This window comes from Pteropus vampyrus, unplaced genomic scaffold, assembly GCF_000151845.1.
Source record: "Pteropus vampyrus isolate Shadow unplaced genomic scaffold, Pvam_2.0 Scaffold664, whole genome shotgun sequence".
Classification (NCBI taxonomy): Eukaryota; Metazoa; Chordata; class Mammalia; order Chiroptera; family Pteropodidae; genus Pteropus; species Pteropus vampyrus.
The window spans coordinates 49,256-63,353 of record NW_011889445.1 but is presented as its reverse complement, the minus strand read 5'-3'; the positions used below and the strand labels follow the sequence as shown (position 1 = coordinate 63,353).

At 37.9% G+C, this 14,098-nt stretch overlaps 2 gene segments (V, D, J or C); both read left to right on the top strand.

Annotated features, from left to right (window-relative positions):
- Positions 1 to 576: 576 nt before the first annotated feature.
- On the top strand, positions 577 to 1,406 carry LOC105309061. The segment is given in 2 exon segments: positions 577 to 616; positions 1,075 to 1,406. Coding segments are annotated over 2 exon segments (372 nt in total).
- A 939-nt stretch (positions 1,407 to 2,345) lies between these two features.
- On the top strand, positions 2,346 to 2,929 carry LOC105309060. The segment is given in 2 exon segments: positions 2,346 to 2,397; positions 2,637 to 2,929. Coding segments are annotated over 2 exon segments (345 nt in total).
- The last annotated feature ends 11,169 nt before the right edge of the window (positions 2,930 to 14,098 follow it).

Below are 14,098 nucleotides of genomic sequence, written 5' to 3'. Positions count from 1 at the left end.
TGGATTTTAACTCAGCTTATGGTCTTTTTTAAAAAATCAGAAAAGAGTTTCTAACTATGGAAGTTAAATTACGTATACCTCCTCCTGTAACTTGCTGCTCTGGCTGGGAATACAGAAAGGAATTCCCTTCTCCCCTTGTAGTCAAAGGTTCAGCAACAGGTTCTTGGATTAAAGGACATTTCATACCAGTTCAGTGGTGGGATTTGCTGTGTACCACAAATGAGGGATGGTTGACCACCTGCAGAAGATTTTATTTATTCAGACTCACTCAGACATAGACTATTTGAGTTTGAAGCTTGAAACTAATCTCAGTGTCAATCCCCTGAATTAGGGCTAGACACTGGGAAAACTTCCTTACCCTCTTTATAAATTGATGTTTCATTCTGGGGGTGGGAGTAGAGCCAGCCAAGAGACTGCTCTGTCTTTAGCTGATGTTTGCCTGGGGAACACCCTCTGAGAGCTTCCTGGTCGAGGCTGTGCTAGTGGCTGCTGTGTGGTTGCTGGGACCTCCGCAAATGGAGGATTAGACACAGATCCTGAGCTCTGAGGCCTGGAGCCCCAGATTACACTTGAAGTATGAGATCGTTGACAGGAATAACTATTCTCCTAATTTTGGGTAAGTGATCTGGGACTGAAGACAAAGTGCAAGTATCTCCTGCTTCTACTTCTCCCCCTGCACTTTACCAAACACTAGGGGGAAATAACATGATGTGTTTCTATGTGTCTATGTGACTGTGTGCTTCTCTAGAGTATCTGAGCATCATTGGGAGAAGTTTATCATATCCGCTCCTCACAGAAGATCCCCTGAGCCCCATAGCTCTCAGCCTGTGAGGATTTGCAGGTTCATTGATTCCAAGGGTCCTGGAATATAGCAATTTATCTTTGGCCTTGTGTCTCTGAAATATTTAGGAATAAAAAGCAGTAAAGTTTCTGTTGTCCTGTGAAACACACCTGAAAATCCTTCAGTACAAATACAGCCAGAGAAGAGAGTTTCAGGATTGTTTATGAACCTGAACTTAGATGCACCAAGATTTGACATTCCAGAGCTAATCTATTGTTTATCAACCCCTCAAGGTATCAAGAGTGATGCTAAGTCCACACAGCCAGATGTAGTGGAGAGTACTGAAGAAGAACCCGTGCACCTGCCCTGTAACCACCCCACAATCAGTGGAACTGAGTACATACACTGGTATCGACAGATTCCCGGCCAGGGTCCAGAGTTTGTGATTCACGGTCTGAAAGGCAATGTGAGCCATGGAATGATGTCTCTGATCATTACCACAGACAGGAAGTCCAGTACCTTGATCCTGGCCCAGGTCACCCTGAGAGACTCTGCTGTCTACTACTGCATCTTGAGAGACACACAGTGGGATGGAGGGGGCTGCACCTGTACAATATCTCCTTGAAAGTGAGGGGAGCAGCAGCAGCATCTAGAGTGGCCACTGCATGAGGATGAGCAGAAGCCCGACAGAAAAATAGAAAAGTGAATGAGAAAAGCAAAAGTCATAAAGAGAAGATATTGAGGATAACAAGGAGGAAAGAATGAAAGGAGAAGTAAGTACATATATATATGTACTTACATATGTTAATTTATACATATATACAGTATTTTTATATTTTTTATTATGTTATTGGGGTAACATTGGCTAATACAATGATATAATTTTCAAGTGCATATTATTTCACATCCGTATATTCTATTGTGTGTTTACTACCCAAAGTCCAGTTTCCTTCAGGTATCATATATTTGATCCCCTTTACCCACTTCATCCTCCCCATATCCCCCTATATTTGACCCATTTTACCCCATCTATCTCTCCCTCCCCCCACCCCTTACCATCTGGTAACCTATAGCCCATGTCCATGAGTCTCTGCTTGTTTGTCCTGTTCCTTTGTTGCTTTTAGGTTTATATCCCACATATAAGTGATATCATGTGGTTTTTAACTTTTTCTGTCTGGCTTATTTCGCTTAGCATGATTATCACGAGGTCCATCCATGTTGTCACAAATGGCAGTATTTCATCTCTTCTTATGGCTGAGTAATATCCATTGCATATATGTGCCACAGCTTCCTTAGCCAATCATCTATCATAGGATACTATGGTTGTGTCCATTTCTCAGCCCAGCCACAGGGTAGCACTGTTTTAAAAGTATTTTAGATAGATGTATATGATTCTTTGTAAATGGTGAAAGTGCTGTCTTGTCTCTCTGATTGGTTGTCCCCCTACATTGCAGTATTCTACAAACAACTGGAACAGGCCTCACTCTGTGCTCAGAGTAACTCCTGCTGAGGAAGCCTGTTCAGAAGCTGACCTGGTGCATTGATTTAGCTGGGGATCCAAGGCATGGAGACTCTCCTGAAAGTGCTTTCAGGCACTCTGTTGTGGCAGTTGGCATGTGAGTACACGGTGCAGTCTAGGAGAGGCTTATAATGGTGACAGCACCCTGAGGGCCGCAACTGGGTTGTGTTTTTGTCCTTGGGAGGGCCCTTTTGGGAACCAGACAGAAAGATAAGTGTGAGAAATATTCTTTAATTATGTGGTGATGTTTATACTTTGAGTAAAGTAGAAGGAGAGAAAATCTCCATTCCTTTATGAGACTGAGCATCTTATGAGCGTTTGCTTGTTTCTTATCAGGCGTGAGAAGCCAAGAAGTGCAGCAGAGTCCTCAGTCTGTGATAATCCAAGAGGGAGAAGATGTCACCATCATGTGCAAACCCTCAAAGACTTCATATTCCCTGCACTGGTATTTTCAGAAGCGTGAAGAAAGCCCTATCTTCTTGATGATGTTACAGAAAGGTGGAGAAGAGAAGAATCATGACAAAATAGTTGCCACATTTAATGAAAACAAGCAGCAAAGCTCCCTGAACATCACAGCCTCCCAGCCTAGTCATTCAGGCACCTACTTCTGTGGAGTAGACACACAATGATACCCAGGCCTCCAAAGGCTGTGCTCAAACCTGCAGCTGGGCCACAGATGCTCACCTAGCACACGGCTCCACTGGAGCACTTAACAAAGGCTCATCCATGATAAAAGAGAGACTTTAGTCAAAGTAATTGCTTTACATACAGTGCAATTTGTGGGCCAGGCTCTTAAGAATATATCTAATTGATCATTTTTTTTTTGATAACTCTATAATTACTGGGTAATACTTATGTAATTGTGTGGTAAGTAACTTAGATTAAGAGGAAAATCACATAAATTTCAGTTTCAGATACCAGAGTGAATTGCAATATGACTTAAGCTCCATACGTGAACTACTTTTGTGAATGTATTCTGTGTGAAAACACAAAATAACCTCTTTCCTCTGCTAGGTATCTACACCTTGTCATTATGAAGACAGTAAAAACAGTAAAAATCAAGTCTTTTGTCTGGTTCCTTGTGGAGCATCAGGATTGTAAAAGATTACATTGGCAATATGGTCACTTGCCTGGAGAGATCACTAGCAATATTTTTTTCCCAAGGTTTTGAAACCAAGAGTCCTCTTGATTTTGATTAAATTTAGCTTTCAATCCTAGCTCTAAGATCTCTCTCTCTCTCTCTCTCTCTCTCTCTCTCTCTCGTTCTCTCTCTCTCTCTGTATATACAACACACTAACACATGCAGACACACATACACGCATAGATATACCCCTGAGAGACCTAGCCTTTCCCCCCCAATAATCAGCAACTGCAGAGGTAGCAGAGGACAGAAGCCCAGACCTGATCGATGATGATCTCAAGGTCTGGACCACTTGCAGGCTAAAGATATCATCTTGACCTAAGTGGTTTTTCTGCTTCTGAGGCCTAAGGTGGACTGACTCCTTGGCTACTTTCCCATGAAACCAGAGGAAGAACACCAGAACAGAACGTTTTCACCTGAAAAAAAATGATATATTACCCTTTCCTCACATCCGTACAATCTGCTTCCAGCACAACCCCATCCTTCTCTGCCAGTGTCTTGAGATTTATCCCTAAATAATCTGTAACTTACACACCATTGCAGAGTGTGGGTTTTGAGCTTCCCGTTCTCCTGGGTGGTTTCATTCATAATACAATGCCCAATATTTCTCCGCTGCACTTCTCGGTGTGTAGTCTTTGGCTTTACTAGCGTCGAGTGGACAACTCTTTCTTTCGATAACAGTTTTAAACGTGTTTTTCGAAAATGTCATTGAGAATCACTTCCATTTTTAACTGACTTTCATTTCTCTTCCCACTGTGCTTATTCCAATTGATTATCAGCTTTCTCTGGGGTACTCTGAGTTATCCACATGACACCATCTCTTAACAATTTGCTCAGATATGCAATGACCAAGATCTTCCCTCAACTGTTCTATATTAAACCCAGCCCAACAATGGCATGTGGTAAGTGCTCGCCAAGTTTTGATTGATTAATTCATATATAAGAATTTAGGATGAAAAAGAGAAAAATAATGTCCTTTATCAAGAAAGTTAAAATACACAAATGGAAACATATCATGGATTGTCACTACGCAACCCAAAATTACTAAGAAAATGTGATTCGTAGTCAAGGGAAAAACAAATGGAAACTGACACTGTGATCACTGAAGTTATTGAATTTAGCAAACAAATATTCTAAAGCACCTATAATAAACATGAGCAAAAACACTAAATAAAATACATTCAAAAATTAAAGGAAAATATTTTCTAAATAAAGAAAAAGAAATAAAATCTCAGCAGAAAAATGAAAAGCACAAAAAAAAACACAAATGGAAATCTTAGACCTGAAGAGTATAAGTATAATAACTGAAAAATTCATTGAATGAGCTCAAAAGCGGATTGGAAATGCCAGAACAGAGTCAGTAAATGAATGCAGAAACTGGTATATTCACAAAATTAAATACTATTCAAAAACAAAAATAAACTCTTTACTCATCTATCAATATGGATGATTTTTAAACCATTATCCTGAAAGTAAGAAATTAGACACAAAAAGAGTACATATTGAGTTATTTCATACAGATGTAATTCCCCCAAAAAAGACAAAAGCAATCTATGGCAACAAAAACCAGGTTGGTGGTTGCCAGGGATTAGGAGTGAAAAGATGGCATTGCCTACAATGGGACACAGGACAACTCACAGGGCGATAAAAATATTCTATATATTGATCCGTGTAGTGGTTACAAAGGTGTATGCATTTGTCAAAACACTAAATGTTACACTTGAAATGTGACATTATTTCATGTACCTTATATCGAATAAAAATGTTTTAAAAAGTAAAGTGGATAAAAATGTTTATGTTCTAGATCTCATGGTATCAGTAACACTTCTTTTAACTTAATAGTTAAATAATTCTTTCTTTTTAATTTGGAATAAAAAAGAAAGGAAAGAGAAGCAGAGGTGTGGAAAGATAAAGCGGGTAATAAGTGGTAACTAATGTTCACTCTCCAAAATAAAGAGGCATTACACCCCAGGTCCTACGTTTACTAGCTCTGTGATCTTATGGACATTTCTGGGCCTCTATCTCCCTTCTGTAACAAGGAGGAAATGGTGGCAGGGAGAAATAATCTCTCACAACATTTACCTTTTCCAAAAGATGAGGCTTAAGTAAAATCTGTACATGAAGTTTGTAAGACATGTTAAGTGTTCAGTGATTTTTAGCCAAAATTTTTATTATTAACCATAAGTGGCCATTTCAAGGTAGCCTAGGTTCTCTAAATAAAATTGTGGCAGGAGAGCAATTGATACGGTGGCTCTGGAATTTTTCTTTTAGTCAGACAGTGTTAGGAACCAAAGGTGAGATTATTGAAAAAAGATAACTTTCTCCTAATCTCGTAGACAGGCAAATGACCTGGAATCGTGGGGAAAAAATAACTCATCTGTTACAGCTGACCTCAGGGCAAATAAAACTAAACAGAATGGGGATTTTCTTTTTGTCCTAGTGACATGTTCCCTACATCATTACAAGAAGCATAAATAATCAGAGAGTATACTTTATAGGAAAGTGTTCGAAAACAAGAATTGAGAGGAAAAGGAGACAGAAAAGGATGCATGAGTTCTAATATTATCACAAAAAAGTTGTAAGAATGTATATCTCTTCCTGTACAAAAATTCAGAGCCCGATCTGAATTTATCTTCATTTGAGATAAAAAACATGCATATTGTATTTTTTTTTTAATGTCAATCTAAATCTGGCAATAAATTTACAAGGCCAAAAATTTCTGGGAAAAAAAATCAAAACCTTTATTAAGAGGTAACTGGCCATGTTAAACACATCTAGTAGCTCAACTCAGTCTCTGCAAGGGGGAGCAGCATGTTATTGACAACTGGTCCCATTCCTACCTTACCAAACCAATTTCCTGTTCTGACACAGCTGCATTGCCCAGCTCCAACAATTCTAGATGGAACTTTCCACAAAACGAATAAGACGAGTCCCGGGCTCAGAGCTGGAGATATTTTCCCAGGCACAGAGGTGCCAGAATGACTCTTCTCAGCATATTAAGGACACTGATGGCCTCTGTCTTCCTTGACAAGGACAATTGCTGACCGTGAGGCTGAGGACAGTCTAGTATTCAGGGGAGGTAGTGGGCATGGGCAGAGAAGATGAACAATGGCCAACTGAGACAAACACTCCTGGAAAATTAGAAAGAAGACGGGGAGAGGAAGCAGATTTTGACTCCTTCTGCCTTGACTGAAACTTTATCTCCTGTTCCACAAATTCTTGGCTACCCCTTTACAAGTCAGCTCATGGGATCACTCCTGTGTTTTCTTTTGTCTACAGGATCCAGCATAGTCCAAAAGGTCATTCAATCCCAGCCAACAACACCTAAACGAGAGAGTAAGACTATTGAACTGGCCTGTTCATATGACACTTAGTTTTATATTATGTATTGTATTGCTACAAAAAGGCCTCCCAGTGGTGAGATGATTCTCCTTACTTCTTAACAGAAAAATGCAGAAGCCAATGCAACACGGGGCCCATATTCTGTGAACTTCCAGAAAGCAACTGAAACAATCAAGCTCATCATATCACTATCACAGGAAGAAGACTCTCCAAAATATTTTTGTTGTTTCAGAGAGCCCACTACAAAAATAAAAATAATAAAATAAAGTAAAAAAGACATGTAAGAACCTGAAAAAGAGCACAGAACTCTACATGAGGCAATTGCTTAGTCTCCTATTTTCAGAAAAGACTTACTTACAAACATTGCCCAGACATCTGTTAGTACTTAGTGGTTTACATGTGTAAGATAAGATCTAGGAAAGAAACTGTTGCCTTCATTCTACAAAGTACTCCCTCACGGCTACCATGGAGACCACACTGGATCACATGTAAAACCCACACTCCTCAGATATCATCACATTTCTTCTCATGGAGTATGCTATAAAAAAAGCGACATATGAAGGACAGTATTTTTAAATTACTCTTGAATATTCCAGATTTTATACCTGCTCAACTCAATCTTTGGGGGAAGATAGTTCTTTCTGCGTTCCTGGACCCAATTTTAACATGTGTGTTAGGGCTGGGGAGGGTTCCCACACACACCAAGCAGATCTCTAGACACCATCTGGGTATGCTACAATCCAACTCAATTCAGACATGATCTACCTGGAGATAATAATATCAGGTCCACAGCCAAAGGGCTCAGTCCTAAAAGCCTGCCTCCCACCCCCTCTTCAGACACCAGTCACAAACTCAGTCTGTTCTCTGTGCTTCTGACCCACAGGCTACAAATTGGAGGTTGCAAGAATGCCCTTCAACTCAGGATGCCAATCATAAGTCTAGGTTGCTACCTGGACTTCTGGCTGACTTGCTATAAATGAGAGGTTCCTACAATCCCTTACGTGGTATACTTAATTTACTTTTTAAAAGGGATGGGTAAATTTCAGTAGAAGTCAAAATACAGTAATTTGAGGAGTTAGATTTTCAGTGGCTCATGAAACAATAAGATTATTTCAAGAAAACTTTGATATTTAAGTTAAAAACAGTCTATTGTAGGACCTTCTATTTGCAGGTCTTCTTATTTCTGTTCCTTGAAGTAACATCACTGGACACCTCTGTAAGAGCCATGTTAGACTGAATGAACCACCATTCTTACTTGTGTCGTATTATCTTCTCTCAATACTTTATCTCCATGGAGTTTTAACTTTCATGATGTTTATTCATGTGAGTTTACTCTGTATGTGTAATTCTGAGGAAGCTGATGAAAAGGAACGTTTCTTACTAATAATTTATCTCTCTAAAATTTGTCATAGATGTTGATACTATAAGTTCAGGGACTTCTGGATAGGTCCATCTCAAGTTGGGGGAAGGAAATAATGACAGTTCTGTTCTCTTCAAGTTTCCTGTAGATACTCAAGAGAGAAAATGACCCAGGAAGTCATCTTTTCTGTCTGAACATTGGTGAGTGGCCAAAAAAAAAAAAAAATTTAGTGCAGTGAACCTCTATCCCGTGTGTCTGGGAGAGAGATAGGACTGTTACCAACTGCAGTTATGCAGAGAGAATGTGAATTCTTTTTCTTGCTACAAGAAGGAAGTTGGAAAAGACCCTACTTTTCTAACAAAGATTCTTTCAAATGTGGATACAGTCCAACATTTCAAAATGATTAGGTCCATAACCTACCAGGAAGATGGGGCAATTCTATTTTTAAATGTATCTCAGAACATAACTTCAAAATATTCCAAACATAAATCTGTAGAATTAGTGATATTAAAGTAGTAGAATTTGTTGATTTACAAAAAAACAATAAACAAATATACAATCATAGTGTAGGTTTTAACACACATCTCTCAGTAGAAACATAAAAATAATATCACCAACAAAATGAATATTCTTTATCTAATTTACATATGCAAAACATTTTACCCTAAAACAACAAAATACATATTCTTTTCAAATGACTTGGAATATTTATCAAAGCTGACTGTTTTTTTGGATGAGAAGCCTTAATTAATTAAAACAAGCTTTTAACAATTTCAAAAAAACATTTAAATCATTCAAAATATTGTATCTGATTATAATAGTATTAAGCAAGAATTCAATAACAAAAAGATAATCAAACTTTATTCCTGTACCTTGCTAGAAATCATAGCTATTTTTCAAATGCATTGCTATAGAAAAATATCAAAGCAGTGCTGAAGTCTGTGGTGGAGCAGATGTTTCATTCAGTCTTTGACTAGAGCAGTGTAACATTTTACATATGATCTTTACTTCCTGTATGGGAATGAAAACACCTGACAACCCCAAGAACTCTGCACTCAGGCACTCAGAGAACGGCTAGTCTCTGAGCTAAAGTGAGAACAAGACAAATTTCAACTAGAAGACTTTCTATCATGCTCTGTCCTGGCCTGCTGTGGGCACTCATGGTCTCCTTTAGCTTCAGTAAGTCTGGCCTTAAACATGGGGCCTCAGCTTCCTCTTAGAGCTTAAGGATGGGACTAGGCAAGTTATAACTAGGAGGGGTTTTAAGAGGGAAGAGAGGAGGGGAAATGAAACACTGTGTGATTCTTTTCTTTGTTCTTGTGTCTTAAATTACTCCATTCCTCATGACCCATCTGAGACATTTCAGAGGATCAAACCTGTTCTCTTTTTTAATAGGATTCAGCATGACTGAGAGAGTAACCCAAGTTCAGACTACAGTGACACGGCAGAAAGGAGATGCTGTGACAATGGACTGCACCTATGAATCCAAATGGAGTAATTATGATTTATACTGGTACAAACAGCCTCCTAATGGAAAGATGGTCTTCCTTATTTATCAGCACTCTTCTAGTCCAAATGCAAAGCGGGATCGGTACTCTGTGAACTTGCAAACGGCAGAAACAATCATCAGCCTCACCATCTCTTCCTTGCAACTGGCAGACTCAGCGAAGTACTTCTGTGCTCTTCACAACCACAGTAATAAAAATGATAGTGGAAGATTAACAAAAATCTTCAGCTCCATAAAGGCAGCCACCTGCTCAGAGGCTTCGGGAAAACCCATAAACCACAGACAGGAAGGAGGCAGGCACTGTGTGTGATAGCACAGTTGAGACTTTGTAATATTAACTTCCTTTCAATAAAAAATGCCTCATACTTGAGATCGGTGTATAAAATAGCACCAACCCTCAGAGTCCCAGGTATTATGTTTGTTTCTTGGGTTAAAATATATCGCCATGTGCCTTTCAAAATGTTCCTAAATAGTTAGACTGAATGAACTCATTTAGTTTAGGAAAATCAGAACTAATTTTCTAATTCTCAATTGAATTGCTGAATTTTCAAATCCAAATATCTTTGAAACAATCTATTTTCTCTTTCAAAATCATGCTGATTTTAATAGTTCTTACAAATATAAGTAGGTATTTTAGTATTTTATGTATGTACATATACATAATTATATAAAAACAAATTTTATAAACATAAATTTATTTTTATGTTTTTTTATAATTCAATCTGAGACTCATTTTTACATTCAAGTAAATTTTTGACTCTACCCATTGAGGAATTCTAGGAACCACACTGACATGTGTCCAGGGTACATAAGGGCTGAAAGGTTTGACAACTTTAAGGGCCTCCAGTTCCCAGTACACCTTGACCAGTGCATAAAGCCTCCCGTTTTAGGTAGAGAAGGAGGTTCTCAATACTGCCCTAGACCTGTTTGTTGTTGAAGGAGAAAGGTCTGGGTGCAATGATGCAGCTGAATGAGTTAGATAAACATCAGTCCAGCCAGCACTGACCTCAGCAAGATGGTCCTAGTCTTCTGGGTCATCTTGCCGTCATGAGCAACATGGTCATGGCCAGACTAGCTCACAATATGATTTCAATACATAAATATAAGACTCTTACTGGAATCAAATAGATAATGACAAAATTAATTTTTTGAAAGTTCTGTATGACCAAAAGCAGCTTGGACTAAACCAGGGTATGATCATTAGAGATTAAAAAATATTCTTCAGCTACAAATGAAACCTGAGTAACATTTTTTTTGACATAGGATAAGCTCACTCAATGAACATAAATTTAAAACTTTTAAGCAAAATATTAGCAAAACAAATGAACAGATTATATAAAAGGATAATATGTCATACCAAAGTGGGGTTTTGTGAGATTTTTTAAAACATTTTAAATCAATAAAAATCATGATCCACATGAATAAAAATATCATTTAACCATCTCAATAGTTAAACAAAAGTACTTGAAGTATAATATAAACTCATTCCTAATAAAGAAATAAATTCTTAGCAAATCAGAAATAAGAGAAATACTTCTTCATTCTGGTAAAGCGTGCATGCTACAAACATCGTCACCTTATCAAAATCACGGGAAAATTCTATTTCACAAATATAGTCACTAAGTTAGATTAATCAGAAAGAAATTGGAAGCATAGGGAGACATTAATCCTTTTTCCACTTTCATGAGTTTGTAAATTGGTACAGCCAACAATGGGAGTGGTCTGAAAGTACTTCAATCCATGAAATACGGTTATCATATGATCAATCAATTCCACTCTTACATGTATGCCCAGGAAGAATGGAAACATATGTGCATACAGAAAATAGTCTGTGAGTGTTCATAGCCAAAAAGTGGAAACAACTTAAATGTGCATGATGAATAAAAATGACATATATACACAATGGAATATTATTAGGCATTATAAAGTAATGCAGTACCGATACATTCTACAACATGAACTCTCCAAACACTAAACTAGGTGAAAAAAAGCCAGTCCCAAAATGCTACAAATTGTATAATTCCATTTATGAGGAATTTCCAGAACAAGAAAATCTATAAAGACTGCTATGGTCAGAATGTAAGTGTCTCCCCAATATTTATTAGTTGCATCCTAATAATCAAAGGTGATGGTATTAAGAAGTGAGGCTTTTAGGATTCGTGCTCTTATAGAAGGAGTCAGAGAGATCCCTTTCCCCATCCACTATGTGAGCACATAGCAAGAAGGCACCATCTATGAATCAAGAAGCAAGCCGTCACCAGACACCAAACCTGCCAGTGTCTAGATCTTGGACTTCCCAGCCTCCAGAACTATGAGAAATCAATTCCTGTTGTTGATAAGCTACACAGTCTGCGAAATTTGCTATTACAGCCCAAATGGACAAAGAGAAAAAGTAGATCAGTAGTTACTTAGAAGGAGTTTCATGGGGGAAAATGTTGAGTAACGGCTGATGGGACGGGTTTCATTTTGGGGAATGTACCATTGTAAAATTGATTGTGCTGAGTTTGTGTAACTTTGTGAATATATGAAAACTCGTTGAATTGTATGCTTCAAAGGGGTGAATTGTATGATAAATGATTCATATCCCAACAAGGCTATTGTATAAATACAAACAAAACCAAAAAGATCCACAATGTTTATGGTTTCTGGACTCAGTCTGGATTCTCCAAACTCTCTCAATACTGCAGTAATGAACATTAGATCAAAAGTTGTAACGTTGTTCTGACTTTCGTATTACATAACTGACAACATAGTGACTCTTATCCTTCATATTTCTCTAAGCAATCTCAATATTTCTTTCATTTATATATTTACACCAACCTTGAATTACTATTATGATTTCAGAACCTGGCATATATGGATACACTTGGAATATTTATTAATAAATTATGACTGTATGACAACCATGCCATAAACTGCCATATTCACATAACCAGGCTTTCCTTGTCCTAGATTGTAAAGATTTTTTTGAAGGACGGGGAGTGAGAGTTGGTGTGCTGTCTATTTGAGTTTTGTCCACAGGTCTAATTTTGCATTTATATTTACCGATGAATACTTTTGTTTCACTCGTTGTTAAGAAGATGAGAAGTTTTTATTCAGCATGATTTTGAGAGTCATTCCATATAATATCTTTCAATAAATATTAATTAACACCTTGACCCAACAGTTATAATTAAGTGCTTAGTCTCTGTCAAATTCTGTGCTAAACAATGAATAATGCTGCCTTAGGGAACTGCCTTCAAACATGGGAAAAACAAGATCCTAAACAAAATAAAAGGAATTTGAATCAGGGGGATTTTAGAACTATTTCTTGAGAAAACCACCATAGTAAGAGTTCGAAAATCTCCAAGTGACTGAAGAAAATTCAGTCTTTAGAGTATTGTGGTAGGAAGCCCTTCACTGAGCCTTGCCACGGGAGGGAGGTAGCAGATGTGAGATATTTATCCTTAGGCCTGAAACAAAAACCTTGAAAGATTGCTGACTGATGCAACCTGGTTCTCAGTAGAGGAGTTCATAGGTACAGTCGCAAGAGGGGGCTGTGACACCAACAAAGCAAAGCTCCTTCCAGGGTGAGGGACAAGTTGTCATTGAGTTGTGAAAAAATTTACTTTCATCCCTTTTGTCACCTTGTGCTTCAAATCTCACACTGAGTGTGGGCTTCAAAGACATGAGTGAGCCCCTTCCCAAATGCAAAGAGCCCATCCTACGCTGGAAGAGAAGAGAGAAGTGATTAACAATTTAAATGTAAAAGACCAATTATTTCTTGCTATATGAAACAATAAGCTTAGTTCTTATAATAGAAAAATGAATAATTTTTATTTTATTCTATCCCATTTGTTAATAACAACTACTTTTGAGACTAACCAGGGAAATTCTTTATGGTCATCTCCACCTCTCCTGTCAAATGTCTTCATTTTATTTCCCTTTCCAAATCTTCTCTTCCCTTATTGTCCTTCTCTTCTTTTCTCCATAGTGTCCTCAAAGCATATGACCCCTCGGCATGGGCGTGGAGATGAGAAAATACGAGTTGAAGAGGGTCTCTAGTTGAATAGGAATAAGTACCATTCAAGTCACTGGTTCCTACATCGAGACTAGAGGCATCCAACAATGTCCATCAGGAAGATGCTTAGGATATCATTCCAGGAACCTGTGTGGGAGCCCCAAAGACCAGGCTACCTGGCTCTTAGACTGGATTCTACTTTTACTTTTTCTATCAGATTAAGCATCGCAGTTTTACACAACTATACAGCTATTTTAGTTATATATGTTGCAAGTATTTTCTCACACAGTGTCATTAAGTTTTTAACTGGTGTTTTTTTGTTTTGTCATTTTTTAGCGGGAGAAGGTTACTAGCAGGAAGTTTCAAACTTTGGAAGTTAAATTTTATATTACTGCTTCTGAGATTTTCTTGCTCTGGCTGGGAATATGGATAGGATTCTCTTCTCTCC